The following is an 18,671-nucleotide window of genomic DNA, read 5'->3' as shown; positions in this document are numbered from 1 at the left end:
CGTTTACCTTCTGATGTACGCGTTTACTTCCTGATGTATGCATTTACTTTCTGATGTACGCGTTTACCTTCTACCTTCTGATGTACGTGTTTACTTTCTGATGTACGTGTTTACCTTCTGATGTACGTGTTTACTTTCTGATGTATGCATTTACTTTCTGATGTACGTGTTTACCTTCTGATGTACGTGTTTACTTTCTGATGTATGCATTTACTTTCTGATGTACGCGTTTACCTTCTGATGTATGCGTTTACTTCCTGATGTATGCATTTACTTTCTGATGTACGCGTTTACCTTCTGATGTACGTGTTTACTTTCTGATGTACGTGTTTACTTTCTGATGTACGTGTTTACTTTCTGATGTATGTGTTTACTTTCTGATGTACGTGTTTACTTTCTGATGTACGAGTTTACCATCTGATGTACGTGTTTACCATCTGATGTACGTGTTTACCATCTGATGTACGTGTTTACTATCTGATGTACGTGTTTACTTTCTGATGTACGAGTTTACCATCTGATGTACGTGTTTACTTTCTGATGTACGAGTTTACCATCTGATGTACGTGTTTACCATCTGATGTACGTGTTTACCATCTGATGTACGTGTTTACTTTCTGATGTACGAGTTTACCATCTGATGTACGTGTTTACTATCTGATGTACGTGTTTACTATCTGATGTACGTGTTTACTATCTGATGTACGTGTTTACTTTCTGATGTACGTGTTTACTTTCTGATGTACGCGTTTACCTTCTGATGTACGCGTTTACTTCCTGATGTATGCATTTACTTTCTGATGTACGCGTTTACCTTCTGATGTATGCGTTTACTTCCTGATGTATGCATTTACTTTCTGATGTACGCGTTTACCTTCTACCTTCTGATGTACGTGTTTACTTTCTGATGTACGTGTTTACTTTCTGATGTACGTGTTTACTTTCTGATGTACGTGTTTACTTTCTGATGTACGAGTTTACCATCTGATGTACGTGTTTACTATCTGATGTACGTGTTTACTATCTGATGTACGTGTTTACTTTCTGATGTACGTGTTTACTTTCTGATGTACACGTTTACTTTCTGATGTACGTGTTTACCTTCTGATGTATGTGTTTACCTTATGATGTACGCGTTTACTTTCTGATGTACGCCTTTACAAGATTATTATTATTATTATTTTGTTTGTAACCATTCTAGGTGAGGTTCCTGGTGCAGTCTGTCCACTCCTGTTACTCAAGTGTCCAGCACGAAGCCAGGGCCCAGCCAGAAGCCTCCCAGCTCCATCTCAAGTGGTGCGAGAGCCAAACAGCAAAGTCTGTCCACCTCTGCAGCAGCCCTTTGCTACAACTGGACCCTCACCGACAGCTGCTGCTCAGACTACGACTCCATTCCACCAGCAGGATGCATTCAATGTGAGGTCCCCTTACAGGACAGGCCACACTTCAGAGTGTTTGCAGCTCTATAATCCAGACAGCCCAGCTGCTCCCAGAGCAATATCTCTCCCTCATATCCACAACTTGTGCATCCATGTCTTTCTGTTCTCAGACCTCCCTCTCTTCACCTGCGACCAGTCTCACCTCTGCACCATCTGCTGTGACAACATCCTGTTCAGCCACCTCCAGCTGTTTCTCTAACCACCCCACACTCCCACTCTCCACCCCCACTATTGCATCTAACACTAGGTTTGGGCGAACCAGCAAATATGCCACAAAAGACAGTCCCAGGACTTTTGGAGTCAAATCTGTAGTGGACTTTGAGAGGATCTACAGTTTCCTAAGTGTAATCCAAAAGCCCAATGAGGACTGTTGTCTTACTCCAATGGGTGAGTCTGATCTACTGTCAGTTTAGAGTGTAAGAGCCCTTAAAAGAAATGAATGCCAATAACAAAGTTGTAGTTTAGAGAAGGATGACACCTGAACACAGAAATGTTACTTTAAAAAGGGTTTCCTCCAGGTCACGCGCTTGTGCACCCCAGACAACCAACTTAAATAGCATCGACAGTCTCTGTTAGCCACAGGCCAGATTTGCTAATTAAAGGGATAGTTCGCCTCTTTTGACATGAAGCTGTATGACATCCCATACTAGCAATATCATTTATTAAATTTGACTTACCCCCTGCTGCGTCCTGTGAGCCGAGTTCCAGCCTCGTTTTGGCGTTGATGAAGGTAGTCCGGCTAGTTGGCTGGGGCCACAAAAATAAAGCGCCTTGCTTCTCAAAACAATATGCGTTCAAAAGAGTAATACATTTGCATCACAAATTCGTTCTCCAGGAAAAAGTCAGACCTCACAATCGCTTGGCCCTATTTTCTCTCCCTTCGTATCACTGCGGGCTGCCGCCTGCCGACAGCCGCACCTGTTCGGAAGCAGGGAACTGCTCGGTCTGCACTTCGGTCTGGAGCGCAGACCGGAGCGCGGACAGCCCGAAGCGCAGACCGAAGCGCAGATTGGGCTTTATTGTGCTTTTCTTTCCTCTGATGATTTTGGAAGAGTATTAATATTGTTTTTATTGCCTTTGTCATACAGAGAGTGCTATAGTGTTGGACCTATTGATGTCTCTACCAGAGGAGCTTCCTCTGCTGGACTGCAACAACCTGCACAAGCATCTGATCCAGGTATTGTCTGCCCCAGAAGCCAACTGAGGGGTCTCTATGTTTAGTTGTGTTAAGTCTCATGTTAAAAGGACATTTGCACAGTGGAAAAACAGATGCAAAACTAGATTCAATGAGTTGGACACTATGAGCAGTTGGTTTGTTTTTTTCTTTAATTTGCAGATAAGGTTGTCTGAACTTGCTTTTTATCCTCTAAATGGCTTCAAATGTTGCATTTCCTGAGCATTTTGGGAGGCAGTCCCACGGTTTTGGGGAATCTTCTAAATAAATCCCAAGCTTTTTTTTGTAAATCATCCTTATACTTATTTTGAAGCACCAGAAGAGAGCAAGAATCTGTGTGTGTGTGTGTGTGTGTGTGTGTGTGTGTGTGTGTGTGTGTGTGTGTGTGTGTGTGTGTGTGTGTGTGTGTGTGTGTGTGTGTGTGTGTGTGTGTGTGTGTGTGTGTGTGTGTGTGTGTGTGTGTGTTTCTATGTAAGTGAGAGACCAGAGTTAACTCCAGCGTCACCATAACAACACAGGTGGGAACAGTTCAAACAGCGCAGCCCTTCATCTACCTGAATCTGTCTGGTTAGCCATGTATGCCATCAACATTTGCAGGACAACCAATTTGCTGAGACGTTTTTGAAGGTAACGACAGCACAAAGCATAAACTTAACTGGTGAACTGCAAAAGTGTGTACTTTAAGTTTATTTAAGGAGTGCTCCTTGTTGTGCAGCTGATCCTATTTTCAGTTTACAGCACCAAAGCTGCAAATTTCTTCAGCTGTGGAGCCAATGTACCACACACTCAGACTGCATATGACTGCACTTTCCACAGAGGACTGATAGAAGACCAGCAGTAGGTTGTTGTTCCTGAAGACGCACAGGAAGTGCAGCCGCTGCTGAGCCTTCTTTACCAGGGCCTTCTTTAGACTTAGACTTAGACTTTCTTTTATTGTCATTGCACAAAAAACACAGGTGAGTCTTGACAACGAAATGTCGTTCCTTGACTTCCGGTCAACATCGCTAAATTTTGAAGCTATACAGTACTGTACAATATAAAATCGGTATGGAAGTGCTATGTGTCAGCACTCGGAATAAAAAAAATATAAAAAATAAATAAAATACTAGGGCCCTCTTTACCAGGGCCCTCTTTGCCAGGGCCTTCTTTACCAGGGCCTTCTCTACCAGGGCCTTCTCTACCAGGGCCTTCTTTACCAGGGCCCTCTTTACCAGGGCCCTCTTTACCAGGGCCTTCTCTACCAGGGCCTTCTCTACCAGGGCCCTCTTTACCAGGGCCCTCTTTACCAGGGCCTTCTTTACCAGGGCCCTCTTTACCAGGGCCCTCTTTACCAGGGCCCTCTTTACCAGGGCCCTCTTTACCAGGGCCCTCTTTACCAGGGCCTTCTTTACCAGGGCCTTCTCTACCAGGGCCCTCTTTACCAGGGCCTTCTCTACCAGGGCCTTCTCTACCAGGGCCCTCTTTACCAGGGCCCTCTTTACCAGGGCCTTCTTTACCAGGGCCCTGATGTGGTGAGTCCAGAAGAGGTCACCGGAGATGTGGGTGCACAGAAACCTGAAGGTGGTGATAGTTTCCACATGCTCTATGTTTATGAAGAGGGAGGTGTGGTCTTGTCTGTGCTTCCTAAAGTCCATGATAAGTTGTTTTGTATCGTGGACATTCAGAATCGGGTTGTTTGCTGCACACCAGAAGGAGAGTTCCTCTACCTCAGCCATATATGTCGTCTCATCCCTGTCAGAAATGAGTCTGACCATGGGGCGGCCGGGGCTCAGTGTTTAGAGTGGGTCGTCCAATAACCGGAAGGTTGGCGATTCCCACTCTCGCCATTCAAAGATTGGTGAAACTGCCAGCTGGATTGGCTGCCCACCGCTCCAGGTTGGCATCTGTCTCTGAGTGTGGGACCCTGTGAATGTGTGTGTTCAGCAGGTGTCAACCTGGATGGGTTCAAAGCGGAGGAGAAATTTTGTGTACATGAAAATAAATTGATCTGATCTGGTATCATCAGCATATTTGATGATGGTGTTGGTTGGATAGGTTGGAGTACAGTCATAGGTATACAGGGTGTACAGTAGGGAGCTCAACACACAGCCGTTTGGGGGACCAAGTACTGAGTGTAATAGGGGAGGAGAGGCGGGGGTCTGTGGGCAGTGTGTGATTTTTATCCTGATGCAGGTAGGGCAGGAGATCTGTAGATAGAGCAGTTTGTTGGTTAAGATGTCCAGAATGATTGTATTGAACACTGAGCTGTAGTCCACAAAGAGCTCCTCAGGTAGCTCTGCCGGCTCTCCAGATAACTGTGCTTTTTATGGCGACGGCGTCCTCTGTGGATCGGTTCGGGTTTGTTTGTCTTTTGAGGGGGCTATAGGCCGGTATGAGGAGCACGGGGAGATGGTCGGATTTTCCAAGGTGGGGGAGGTGTGTCCCTCTATATGCATGCTTAATATTGGAATTAGCATGAACAAGTGTCTTATCAAGACACCCACATAGTACTACTACACACAGGACACTTAACATGCTGGTGTGATTTAGGGAGTACAGTTGGTAAGCATACTGTCAGGATGGGCCCTCTATGGTTTGGTGGTGGTGAAGATGGCTTAGCACCGAGCTAACGTTAGCATCGGGTGGAATGTTAACAGCGTTGGCGATGACCACCGTTGGCACCAGAGGCAGATGGAACCGCCTGCACTGAACAGACACGGCCTCTCGGTCCAGTGAGCAGTGGCTGTCTGTAGGCCGGTATGAGATTCTGACGGTGGTAAATATCACGCTTTCACGGTATGATGATTACAGCTCTAAAATGTGTATTTTAAACCAGAAAAATAAAACAACTTTTCCATTAGTTACGAAACCGTGTGCTTCAGTGGACACACTTGGGAATTTTCTTATTACTTTCAGGATGCAATGATAACTAGAAAGCTGCAAGCAGCTGTGAGCGGGACCGAGGTGTGCGTACGTTGGGGCATGCGCTGGACGCTGGAGCTGCAGCTCTGCCCACACGCATGATACCCTCTGCGTACGTACGAGCACAAAATAACCCCAATGCGGAGGGGTTTATGAAAATTTCTAGGGGGCGCCACTGAGCCATTTTGCTCCGCCCACACACGATACCCTTTACATACGTACGAGGTCGTCAGGGTGGACGTGTGTGCCAAGTTTCATGACTTTGCGATGATGATAAGGCTTTCAAACCACAAACGCCATCACACGATTTTCACCCCCTGGCCATGCCCACACCGTTCAGAGTTTGGAAAAGTTTCTCAAGAGTTTTCTTCCCCCCTAGCTTAAAAGTAACCTGGCCAAGTTTGAAGATTTTAGCATGAAATATGTAGGAGGAGTTTGATCAAATGCGAGGTGTGAAAAAAAAAGACGTTTCCGACCACCATTAGGTGGCGCTATAGGTGGATGTCACTATTTTATATGTGCGCGTTCAGACTGGGTCAAGCAATCAACGTATGAAGTTTGGGACAGATTGGATAATGTGTGTGGAAGTTATAAGCGACTTAATTCTTGATGGCGAGTCATAACTTTGAGGCGTCGCCACGGCCACGCCCTTTGAGGTTTGAAAAAGTTTCTCCATGATTCTTTCCCCCCATGTCTTAAGAGTAACCTGGCCAAGTTTGAAGTCTGTAGCATTAAATCTGTATGACGAGTTTGATCAAATGCGAGGTGTGGAAAAAAAAAGCTGTTTCCAACCACCAGCAGGTGGCGCTATACGTGGATGTCACTATGATAATATGTGCGCGTTCAGGCTGGGTCCAGCATTCACCATATGAAGTTTGGGACAGATTGGATAATGTATGTGGGAGTTATAAGCAACTTAATTTTTTGTGGCGAGTGATGGCGAGTCATCAAATTTTGAGGCGTCGCCACGGCCACGCCCTTTAAGTTTTGAAAAAGTTTTTCCATGAATTTTTCCCCCCATGTCTTAAGAGTAACCTGGCCAAGTTTGAAGTCTGTAGCATTAAATCTGTAGGACGAATTTGATCTTATGCAAGGCGTGGAATCGGTCAAAAATGGCAGGAAAACTCACTTTCCATCCAAAATGGCCACCTTCCTGTGGGCGTGGGACCATGGCGGCATGAGACTTTTTTGTGCGTCTGGGCATGATGAATGAGTGTACCAAATTTCGTTGTCCCACGCGAAACTAATCCTATTAAGGGGACCATTTTTAAGCATTATAGGGGGCGCTACAGAGTCAATGAGCGACTCCCAAAAATATAAAGTTTAGATTCTTTCATGTCCTCGACTGGCAGGTGGCGCTCGCAAAATTTCCTGAGTTTTCGAGTACCTTTTGCAAAGAATAAGAAAGAACTAGAAAGCTGCAAGCAGCTGTGAGCGGGACCGAGGTGTGCGTACGTTGGATGTGTGCACGTTGTGGCATGCGCTGGACTCCGTAGTCGCGCAGCTCTGCCCACACGCACGATACCCTCTGCGTACGTACGAGCACATAATAACCCCAATGCGGAGGGGTTTTTGGAAATTTTTAGGCGGCGCCACTGAGCCATTTTGCTCCGCCCACACACGATACCCTTTACATACATACGAAGTCGTCAGGTTGGACGTGTGTGCCAAGTTTCATGATCTTGCAATGATGATAAGGCTTTCAAATCAGAAACGCCATCACACGATTTTCACCGCCTGGCCACGCCCACACCGTTCAGAGTTTTAAAAAGTTTCTCCATGATTCATTTCCTCCATGTCTTAAGAGTAACCTGGCCAAGTTTGAAGCTTGTAGCATTCAATATGTAGGAGGAGTTCGATAAAATACGAGTTGTGGAAAAAAAGAGACGTTTCCAACGACCAGCAGGTGGCGCTATAGGTGGATGTCACTATTTTATATGTGCGCGTTCAGGCTGGGTCCAGCAATCAACATATGAAGTTTGGGACAGATTGGATAATGTTTGTGGAAGTTATAAGCGACTTAATTCTTCATGGCGTGTCATAACTTTGAGGCGTCGCCACGGCCACGCCCTTTGAGGTTTGAAAAAGTTTCTCCATGATTCTTTCCCCCCATGTCTTAAGAGTAACCTGGCCAAGTTTGAAGTCTGTAGCATTAAATCTGTAGGACAAGTTCGATCAAATGCGAGATGTGGAAAAAAATAGATGTTTCCAACCCCCAGCAGGTGGCGCTATAGGTGGATGTCGTTATGATAATATGTGCGCGTTCAGGCTGGGTCCAGCTATCACCGTATGGAGTTTGGGACAGATTGGATAATGTATGTGGGAGTTATAAGCGACTTAATTTTTTGAGGCGAGTGATGGCGAGTCATCAAACTTTGAAGCGTCGCCACGGCCACACCCTTTGAGGTTTGAAAAAGTTTCCCCATGAATTTTCCCCCCATGTCTTAAGAGTAACCTGGCCAAGTTTGAAGCCTGTAGCATTAAATCTGTAGGACGAGTTCGATCTTATGCAAGGCGTGGAATCTGTCAAAAATGGCACAAAAACGCACTTTCCATCCAAAATGGCCGCCTTCCTGTGGACGTGGGACCATGGTGGCATGAGACTTTTTTGTGCGTCTGGGCATGATGAATGAGTGTACCGAATTTCGTCGTCCCACGCAAAACTAACCCCAATGCGGGGACCTTTTTTAAGCATCGTAGGGGGCGCTACAGAGTCAATGAGCGACTCCCAAAAATATAAAGCTTAGATTCTTTCATGTCGTCGACTGGCAGGTGGCGCTCGCGAAATTTCCTGAGTTTTTGCATACCTTTTGCAAAGAATAATAATAAGAAGAAGAACTAGAAAGCTGCAAGCAGCTGTGAGCGGGACCGAGGTGTGCGTACGTTGGATGTGCGCACGTTGGGACATGCGCTGGATGCCGTAGTCGCGCAGCTCTGCCCACACGCACGATACCCTCTGCGTACGTACGAGCATATAATAACCCCAATGCGGAGGGGTTTTTGAAAATTTCTAGGGGGCGCCAATGAGCCATTTTGCTCCGCCCACACACGATACCCTTTACATACGTACGAGGTCGAGAGGGTGGACGTGTGTGCCAAGTTTCATGACTTTGCGATGATGATAAGGCTTTCAAATCACAAACGCCATCACACGATTTTCACCGCCTGGCCACGCCCGCACCGTTCAGAGTTTGAAAAAGTTTCTCCTTGATTCTTTCCCCCCATGTCTTAAGAGTAACCTGGCCCAGTTTGGAGCTGTTACCATTAAATCTGTAGGAGGAGTTCATTAAATGCGATTTTTTTTTTTGAAAAAAAAAGACGTTTCCGACCACCATTAGGTGGCGCTGTAGTTGGATATCACTATTTTATATTTGCGCGTTTAGGCTGGGTCCAGCAATCACTATATGAAGTTTGGGACAGATTGGATAATGTATGTGGGAGTTATAAGCGACATAATTTTTTATGGCGATTCATAAATTTGACGCGTCGCCACGCCCACACCGTTCAGAGTTTGGAAAAGTTTCTCCATGATTCTTTCCCCCCATGTCTTAAGAGTAACCTGGCCAAGTTTGGAGCTGTTACCATTAAATCTGTAGGAGGAGTTCGATAAAATAAGAGTTGTGGAAAAAAAAGACGTTTCCAACCATCAGCAGGTGGCGCTATAGGTTGATGTCACTATGATAATCTGTACGCGTTCAGGCTGGGTCCAGCTATCACCGTATGAAGTTTGGGAAAGATTGGATAATGTATGTGGGAGTTATAAGCGACTTCATTTTTTGTGGCGAGTGATGGCGAGTCATCGAACTTTGAGGCGTTGCCACGCCCACGCCCTTTAAGTTTTGAAAAAGTTTCTCCATGAATTTTCCCCCCCATGTCTTAAGAGTAACCTGGCCAAGTTTGAAGACTGTAACATTAAATATGTAGGACAAGTTCGATCTTAAGCAAGGCGTGGAATCGGTCAAAAATGGCACGAAAACGCACTTTCCATCCAAAATGGCCGCCTTCCTGTGTACGTGGGACCATGGCGGCATGAGACTTTTTTGTGCGTCTGGGCATGATGAATGAGTGTACCGAATTTCGTCGTCCCACGCAAAACTAACCCCAATGTGTGGACCATTTTTAAGCATTGTAGGGGGCGCTACAGAGTCAATGAGCAACTCCCAAAAATATGAAGTTTAGATTCTTTCATGTCGTCGACCGGCACGTGGCGCTCGCAAAATTTCCTGAGTTTTCGCATACCTTTTGCAAAGAATAAGAAAGAATAATAACTAGAAAGCTGCAAGCAGCTGTGAGCGGGACCGAGGTGTGCGTACGTTGGGATGTGCGCACGTTGGGATGTGCGCACGTTGGGGCATGCGCTGGACGCTTGAGCTGCAGCTCTGCCCACACGCACGATACCCTCTGCGTACTTACGAGCACATAAAAACCCAAATGCGGAGGGGTTTTTGAAACTTTCTAGGGGGCGCCACTGAGCCATTTTGCTCCGCCCACACACGATACCCTTTACATACGTACGAGGTCATCAGGGTGGACGTGTGTGCCAAATTTCATGACCTTGGATCATGATAAGGCTTTCAAATCACAAACGCCATCACATGATTTTCACCGCCTGGCCACGCCCACACCATTCAGAGTTTGGAAAAGTGTCTACATGAATTTTTCCCCACATGACTTAAGAGTAACCTGGCCAAGTTTGAAGCTTGTGGCATTAAATCTGTAGGAGGAGTTTGAAAAAATGTGACGTGCGGAGAAAAAAGAGGTTTCCAACCACCAGCAGGTGGCGCTATAGGAGGATGTCACTATGATAATATGTACGCGTTCAGGCCGGGTCCAGCATTCACCGTATGAAGTTTGGGACAGATTGGATAATGAGTGTGGAAGTTATAAGCGACTTAATTCTTCATGGCGAGTCATAACTTTGAGGCGTCGCCACGGCCACGCCCTTTGAGGTTTGAAAAAGTTTCTCCATGACTCTTTCCCCCCATGTCTTAAGAGTAATCTGGCCAAGTTTGAAGCTTGTAGCATTAAATCTGTAGGACGAGTTTGATCAAATGCGAGATGTGGAAAAAAAGAGATGTTTCCAACCCCCAGCAGGTGGCGCTATAGGTGGATGTCGTTTATGATAATATGTACGCGTTCAGGCTGGGTCCAGCATTCACCGTATGAAGTTTGGGACAGATTGGATAATGTATGTGGGAGTTATAAGCGACTTCATTTTTTGTGGCGAGTGATGGCGAGTCATCGAACTTTGAGGAGTTGCCACGCCCACGCCCTTTAAGTTTTGAAAAAGTTTCTCCATGAATTACCCCCCCCCATGTCTTAAGAGTAACCTGGCCAAGTTTGAAGTCTGTAGCATTAAATCTGTAGGACAAGTTCGATCTTAAGCAAGGCGTGGAATCGGTCAAAAATGGCACGAAAACGCACTTTCCATCCAAAATGGCCGCCTTCCTGTGTACGTGGGACCATGGTGGCATGAGACTTTTTTTTTGCGTCTGGGCATGATGAATGAGTGTACCGAATTTCATTGTCCTACGCGAAACTAACCCCATTGCGGGCACCATTTTTAAGCATTGTAGGGGGCGCTACAGAGTCAATGAGCGACTCCCAAAAATATAAAGTTTAGATTCTTTCATATCGTCGACTGGCAGGTGGTGCTCGCAAAATTTCCTGAGTTTTCGCATACCTTTTGCAAAGAAGAAGAAGACGGAATAATAACTAGAAAGCTGCAAGCAGCTGTGAGCGGGACCGAGGTGTGCGTACGTTGGGATGTGCGTACATATGGGCATGCGCTGGACGCCAGAGCTGCAGCTCTGCCAACACGCACGATACCCTCTGCGTACGTACAAGCAGATAATAACCCCAATGCGTAGGGGTTTTTCAAACTTTCTAGGGGGCGCCACTGAGCCATTTTGCTCCGCCCACACACGATACCCTTTACATACATACAAGGTTGTCAGGGTGGACGTGTGTGCCAAGTTTCATGACTTTGCGATGATGATAAGGCTTTCAAACCACAAACGCCATCACATGATTTTCACCACCTGGTCACGCCCACACCATTCAGAGTTTGAAAAAGTTTCTCCATGATTCTTTCCCCCCATGTCTTAAGAGTAACCTGGCCAAGTTTGAAGTCTTTAGCATTAAATCTGTAGGATGAGTTCGATCAAATGCGAGGTGTGGAAAAAAAGAGATGTTTCCAACCACCAGCAGGTGGCGCTATAGGTGGATGTCGCTATGATAATATGTACACGTTCAGGATGGTTCCAGCATTCACCGTATGAAGTTTGGGACAGATTGGATAATGTATGTGGGAGTTATAAACGACTACATTTTTTATGGCGAGTCATAAATTTGAGAAGTCGCCATGGCCACGCCCTTTGAGGTTTGAAAAAGTGTCTCCATGATTCCTTCCCCCCATGTCTTAAGAGTAATCTGGGTAAGTTTGGAGCTGTTACCATTAAATTTGTAGGAGGAGTTCGATCAAATGCGAGGTTTGGAATAAATAAGACGTTTCCGACCACCAACAGGTGGCGCTGCAGGTGGATGTCAATATTTTATGTGTGTGCGTTCAGGCTACGTCCAGCATTCACCGTATGAAGTTTGGGACAGATTGGATAATATATGTGGGAGTTATAACCGATTTCATTTTTTGTGGCGAGTGATGGCGAGTCATCAAACTTTGAGGCGTCGCCACGGCCACGCCCTTTGAGGTTTGAAAAAGTTTCTCCAGGAATTTTTCCCCCCATGTCTTAAGAGTAACCTGGCCAAGTTTGAAGCTTGTAGCATTAAATCTGTAGGACAAGTTCGATCTTATGCAATTCGTGGAATCGGCCAAAAATGGCACGAAAACGCACATTCCATCCAAAATGGCCGCCTTCCTGTGGACGTGGCACACTGGCGGCATGAGACTTTTTTGTGCGTCTGGGCACGATGAATGAGTGTACCGACTTTCGTCGTCCCACGCCAAACTAATCCTATTAAGGGAACCATTTTTATGCATCGTAGGGGGCGCTACAGAGCCAATGAGTGACTCCCAAAAATATAAAGTTTAGATTCTTTCATGTCGTCGACTAGCACGTGGCGCTCGCAAAATTTCCTGAGTTTTCGCATACCTTTTGCAAAGAATAATAATAATAACTAGAAAGCTGCAAGCAGCTGTGAGCGGGACCGAGTGTGCGTACGTTGGGATGTGCGCACGTTGGGCATGCGCTGGACGCCGTAGTCGCGCAGCTCTGCCCACACGCACGATTCCCATTGCGTACGTACGAGCACATAATAACCCCAACGCGGAGGGGTTTTTGGAAGGTTCTAGGGGGCGCCACTGAGCCATTTTGCTCCGCCCACACACGATACCCTTTACATACGTACGAGGTCTTAAGGTTGGACGTGTGTGCCAAGTTTCATGATCTTGCAATGATGATAAGGCTTTCAAATCAGAAACGGCATCACACGATTTTCACCGCCTGGCCACGCCAACACCGTTCAGAATTTTAAAAAGTTTCTCCATGATTCATTTCCTCCATGTCTTAAGAGTAACCTGGCCAAGTTTGAAGCTTGTAGCATTCAATATGTAGGAGGAGTTTGATAAAATACGAGTTTTGGAAAAAAAGAGACGTTTCCAACGACCAGCAGGTGGCGCTATAGGTGGTTGTCACTATTTTATACGTGCGCGTTTAGGCTGGGTCCAGCATTCACCGTATGAAGTTTGGGACAGATTGGATAATGTTTGTGGGAGTTATAAGCGACTTTATTTTTTATGGCGAGTCATAAATTTGAGGCGTCGCCATGGCCACGCCCTTTGAGGTTTGAAAAAGTTGGCCAATGATTTTTTCCCCCCATGTCTTAAGAGTAACCTGGCCAAGTTTGAAGCTTGTAGCATGAAATCTGTAGGAGGAGTTTGATAAAATGCGAGGTGTGGAAAAAAAAAAGACATTTCCAACCACCAGCAGGTGGCGCTATAGGTTGATGTCACTATTTTATATGTGCACGTTCAGGCTGGGTCCAGCAATCACCGGTTGAACTTTGGGAAAGATTGGATTATGTATGTGGAAGTTATAAGCAACTTAATTTTTCGTGGCGAGTGATGGCGAGTCATCAAACTTTGAGGCGTCGCCACGGCCACGCCCTTTAAGTTTTGAAAAAGTTGGCCAATGAATTTTTCCCTCCATGTCTTAAGAGTAACCTGGCCAAGTTTCAAGTCTGTAGCATGAAATCTGTAGGACAAGTTCGATCTTATAAAAGGCGTGGAATCGGTCAAAAATGGCACGAAGACGCACTTTCCATCCAAAATGGCCGCCTTCCTGTCTACGTGGGACCATGGCGGCAAGAGAGTTTTTTGTGCGTCTGGGCATGGTGAATCAGTGTACCGAATTTCATTGTCCTACGCGAAACTAACCCCATTGCGGGCACCATTTTTAAGCACCGTAGGGGGCGCTACAGAGCCAATGAGCAACTCCCAAAGATATAATGTTTAGATTCTTTCATGTCGTCGACTAGCACGTGGCGCTCGCAAAATTTCCTGAGTTTTCGCATACCTTTTGCAAAGAATAAGAAAGAAAGAAAGAATAATAATAACTAGAAAGCTGCAAGCAGCTGTGAGTGGGACCGAGGTGTGCGTACGTTGGGATGTGCGTACGTTGGGCATGCGCTGGACGCTGGAGCTGCAGCTCTGCCCACACGCACGATACCCGCTGTGTACTTACGAGCACAGCATAACCCCAATGCGGAGGGGTTTTTGAAAATTTCTAGGGGGCGCCACTGAGCCATTTTTCTCCGCCCACACACGATACCCTTTACATACGTACGAGGTCGTCAGGGTGGACGTGTGTACCAAGTTTCATTACCTTGAGATGATGATAAGGCTTTCAAATCACAAACGCCATCACACGATTTTCACCGCATGGCCACGCCCACACCGTTCAGAGTTTGGAAAAGTTTCTCCATGAATTGTTGCCTCCATGTCTTAAGAGTAACTTGGCTAAGTTTGAAGCTTGTAGCATTAAATCTGTGGGAGGAGTTTGATAAAATGTGAGGTATGGAAAAAAAAGACGTTTCTGACCACCAGCAGGTGGCGCTGTTGGTGGATGTCACTATTTTATCTATGCGCATTCAGGCTGGGTCCAGCTATCACCGTATGAAGTTTGGGACAGATTGGATAATGTATGTGGAAGTTATAAGCGACTTAATTTTTCATGGTGAGTCATAACTTTGAGGCGTCGCCACGGCCACGCCCTTTGAGGTTTGAAAAAGTTTCTCCATGACTCTTTCCCCCCATGTCTTAAGAGTAACCTGGCCAAGTTTGAAGCTTGTAGCATTAAATCTGTAGGACGAGTTCGATCAAATGCGAGATGTGGAAAAAAAGAGATGTTTCCGACCACCAGCAGGTGGCGCTATAGGTGGATGTCGTTATGATAATATGTACGCGTTCAGGCTGGGTCCAGCATTCACCGTATGAAGTTTGGGACAGATTGGATAATGTATGTGGGAGTTATAAGCGACTTCATTTGTTGTGGCGAGTGATGGCGAGTCATCGAACTTTGAGGAGTTGCCACGCCCACGCCCTTTAAGTTTTGAAAAAGTTTCTCCATGAATTTCTCCCCCCATGTCTTGAGAGTAACCTGGCCAAGTTTGAAGTCTGTAGCATGAAATCTGTAGGACAAGTTCGATCTTATGCAAGGCGTGGAATCGGCCAAAAATGGCACGAAAACGCACTTTCCATCCAAAATGGCCGCCTTCCTGTGTACGTGGCACCGTGATGGCAAGAGACTTTTTGGTGCGTCTGGGCATGATGAATGAGTGTACCGAATTTCGTCGTCCCACGCGAAACTAATCCTATTAAGGGGACCATTTTTATGCACCGTAGGGGGCGCTACAGAGCCAATGAGCAACTCCCAAAGATATAATGTTTAGATTCTTTCATGTCGTCGACTGGCACGTGGCGCTTGCAAAATTTCCTGAGTTTTCGCATACCTTTTGCAAAGAATAAGAAGAATAACTAGAAAGCTGCAAGCAGCTGTGAGCGGGACCGAGGTGCGCGTACGTTGGATGTGTGCACGTTGGGCATGCGCTGGACGCCGTAGTTGCGCAGCTCTGCCCACACGCACGATTCCCATTGCGTACGTACGAGCCCACAATAACCCCAATGCATAGGGGTTTTGGAAAATTTCTAGGGGGCGCCACTGAGCCATTTTGCTCCGCCCACACACAATACCCTTTACATACGTACGAGGTCGTCAGGGTGGACGTGTGTACCAAGTTTCATGACTTTGCGAAGATGATAAGGCTTTCATATCACAAACGCCATCACACGATTTTAACCTCTGGCCACGCCTACACCGTTCAGAGTTTGGAAAAGTTTCTCCATGAATTTTTGCCCCCATGTCTTAAGAGTAACATGGCCAAGTTTGAAGCTTGTAGCATTAAATCTGTAGGAGGAGTTTGAGGTGTGGAAAAAAAAGACTTTTCCAACCACCAGCAGGTGGCGCTGTAGGTGGATGTCACTATTTTATATGTGCGCGTTCAGGCTGGGTCAAGCAATCACCGTATGAAGTTTGGGAAAGATTGGATAATGTATGTGGGAGTTATAAGCGACTTAATTTTTCATGGCGATTCATAAATTTGGGGCATCGCCACGGCCACGCCCTTTGAGGTTTGAAAAAGTTGGCCAATGATTTTTTCCCCCCATGTCTTAAGAGTAACCTGGCCAAGTTTGAAGATTTTAGCATGAAATCTGTAGGAGGAGTTTGATCAAATGCAAGGTGTGGAAAAAAAAAGACATTTCCAACCACCAGCAGGTGGCGCTACAGGAAGATTTCACTATGTTAATATGTACGCGTTCAGGCTGGGTCCAGCATTTACCGTATGAAGTTTGGGACAGATTGGATAATGTATGTGGGAGTTATAAGCGACTTAATTTTTTATGGCGAGTCATCGAACTTTGAGAAGTCGCCACGCCCACGCCCTTTAAGTTTTGAAAAAGTTTCCCCATGAATCTCTCCCCCCATGTCTTAATAGTAACCTGGCCAAGTTTCAAGTCTGTAGCATGAAATCTGTGGGACAAGTTCGATCTTATGCAAGGCGTGGAATCGGTCAAAAATGGCACGAAAACGCACTTTCCATCCAAAATGGCCGCCTTCCTGTGTATGTGGGACCATGGCGGCGGGAGACTTTTTTGTGCGTCTGGGCAAGATGAATAAGTGTACCGAATTTCGTTGTCCTACGCAAAACTAATCCTATTAAGGGGACCATTTTTAAGCATTGTAGGGGGCGCTACAGAGTCAATGAGTGACTCCCAAAAATATAAAGTTTAGATTCTTTCATGTCGTCGACTGGCAGGTGGCGCTCGCAAAATTTCCTGAGTTTTCGCATACCTTTTGCAAAGAATAAGAAGAATAATAATAATAACTAGAAAGCTGCAAGCAGCTGTGAGCGGGACCGAGTGTGCGTACGTTGGATGTGCGTACGTTGGGGCATGCGCTGGACGCTGGGGCTGTAGCTCTGCCCACACGCACGATATCCTCTGCGTACGTACGAGCACATAATAACCCCAATGCGGAGGGGTTTTGTGAAATTTCTAGGGGGCGCCGCTGAGCCATTTAGCACCGCCCACACACAATACTCTTTACATACGTACGAAGTCGATTAGGCGGACGTGTGTACCAAGTTTCATGACTTTGCGATGATGATAAGGCTTTCAAATCACAAACGCCATCACACGATTTTCACCGCCTGAACACGCCCACACCGTTCAGAGTTTGGATAAGTTTTTCAAGATTTTTCTTCCCCCCTAGCTAAAGAGTAATCTGGCCAAGTTTGGAGCTGTTACCATAAAATCTGTAGGAGGAGTTCGATCAAATGCGAGTTGTTGAAAAAAAAGACGTTTCCGATCACCAGTAGGTGGCGCTGTAGGTGTATATCACTATCTTATATGTGCGCGTTCAGGTTGGGTCCAGCAATCACCGTATGAAGTTTGGGACAGATTGGATAATGTATGTGGGAGTTATAGGCGACTTAATTTTTTATGGCGAGTCATAAATTTGAGGTGTCGCCACGGCCACGCCCTTTGAGTTTTGAAAAAGTTGGCCAATGATTTTTTCCCCCCATGTCTTAAGAGTAACCTGGCCAAGTTTGAAGCTTGTAGCATGAAATCTGTAGGAGGAGTTCGATCAAATGCGAGGTGTGGAAAAAAAAAGACATTTCCAACCACCAGCAGGTGGCGCTATAGGTGGATGTCACTATTTTACATGTGCGCATTCAGTCTGGGTCCAGCATTCACCGTATGAAGTTTGGGACAGATTGGATCATGTATGTGGGAGTTATAAGCGACTTAATTTTTCGTGGCGAGTGATGGCGAGTCATCAAACTTTGAGGCGTCGCCACGGCCACGCCCTTTAAGGTTTGAAAAAGTTGGCCAATGAATTTTTCCCTCCATGTCTTAAGAGTAACCTGGCCAAGTTTCAAGTCTGTAGCATTAAATCTGTAGGACAAGTTCGATCTTAAGCAAGGCGTGGAATCGGTCAAAAATGGCACGAAAACGCACTTTCCATCCAAAATGGCCGCCTTCCTGTGTACGTGGGACCATGGCGGCAAGAGACTTTTTTTTGCCTGTGGGCATGATGAATGAGCGTACCGAATTTCGTCGTCCCACGCGAAACTAATCCTATTAAGGGGACCATTTTTAAGCATTGTAGGGGGCGCTACAGAGTCAATGAGCGACTCCAAAAAATATAATGTTTAGATTCTTTCATGTCGTCGACTGGCAGGTGGCGCTCGCAAAATTTCCTGAGTTTTCGCATACCTTTTGCAAAGAATAAGAAAGAAAGAATAATAATAATAATAAACCTTACAGATACAATAGGGTCCTTGCAGTTTCACTGCTCGGTCCCTAATAATAACTAGAAAGCTGCAAGCAGCTGTGAGCGGGACCGAGGTGTGCGTACGTTGGGATGTGCGTACGTTGGGCATGCGCTGGACGCTGGAGCCGCAGCTCTTCCCACACGCACGATACCCGCTGTGTACTTACGAGCACAGCATAACCCCAATGCGGAGGGGTTTTTGAAAATTTCTAGGGGGCGCCACTGAGCCATTTTTCTCCGCCCACACACGATACCCTTTACATACGTACGAGGTCGTCAGGGTGGACGTGTGTACCAAGTTTC

The 18,671-nt window shown here is 46.1% G+C and overlaps 1 protein-coding gene across 4 annotated transcripts in view; it reads left to right on the top strand.

Moving 5' to 3' along the window:
* Positions 1 to 18,671, top strand: part of snapc2 (small nuclear RNA activating complex, polypeptide 2) — a 156,374-nt gene that overhangs the window by 36,647 nt on the left and 101,056 nt on the right. For 3 of the 4 annotated variants that reach the window (XM_075451904.1, XM_075451903.1, XM_075451902.1), the window contains 3 exons: positions 1,202 to 1,416; positions 1,550 to 1,826; positions 2,528 to 2,616. In XM_075451904.1, the coding sequence (XP_075308019.1) occupies positions 1,202 to 1,416; positions 1,550 to 1,826; positions 2,528 to 2,616 (581 nt within the window). Of the gene's footprint in view, positions 1 to 1,201; positions 1,417 to 1,549; positions 1,827 to 2,527; positions 2,617 to 3,089; positions 3,241 to 18,671 lie in introns of all 4 variants that reach the window. The other variant, XR_012767633.1, reaches the window with a different exon arrangement.

Source organism: Odontesthes bonariensis, chromosome 19 (genome assembly GCF_027942865.1).
Source record: "Odontesthes bonariensis isolate fOdoBon6 chromosome 19, fOdoBon6.hap1, whole genome shotgun sequence".
Classification (NCBI taxonomy): Eukaryota; Metazoa; Chordata; class Actinopteri; order Atheriniformes; family Atherinopsidae; genus Odontesthes; species Odontesthes bonariensis.
The sequence above is the reverse complement of the archived record's forward strand: the minus strand, read 5'-3'. Positions and strand labels throughout refer to the sequence as shown.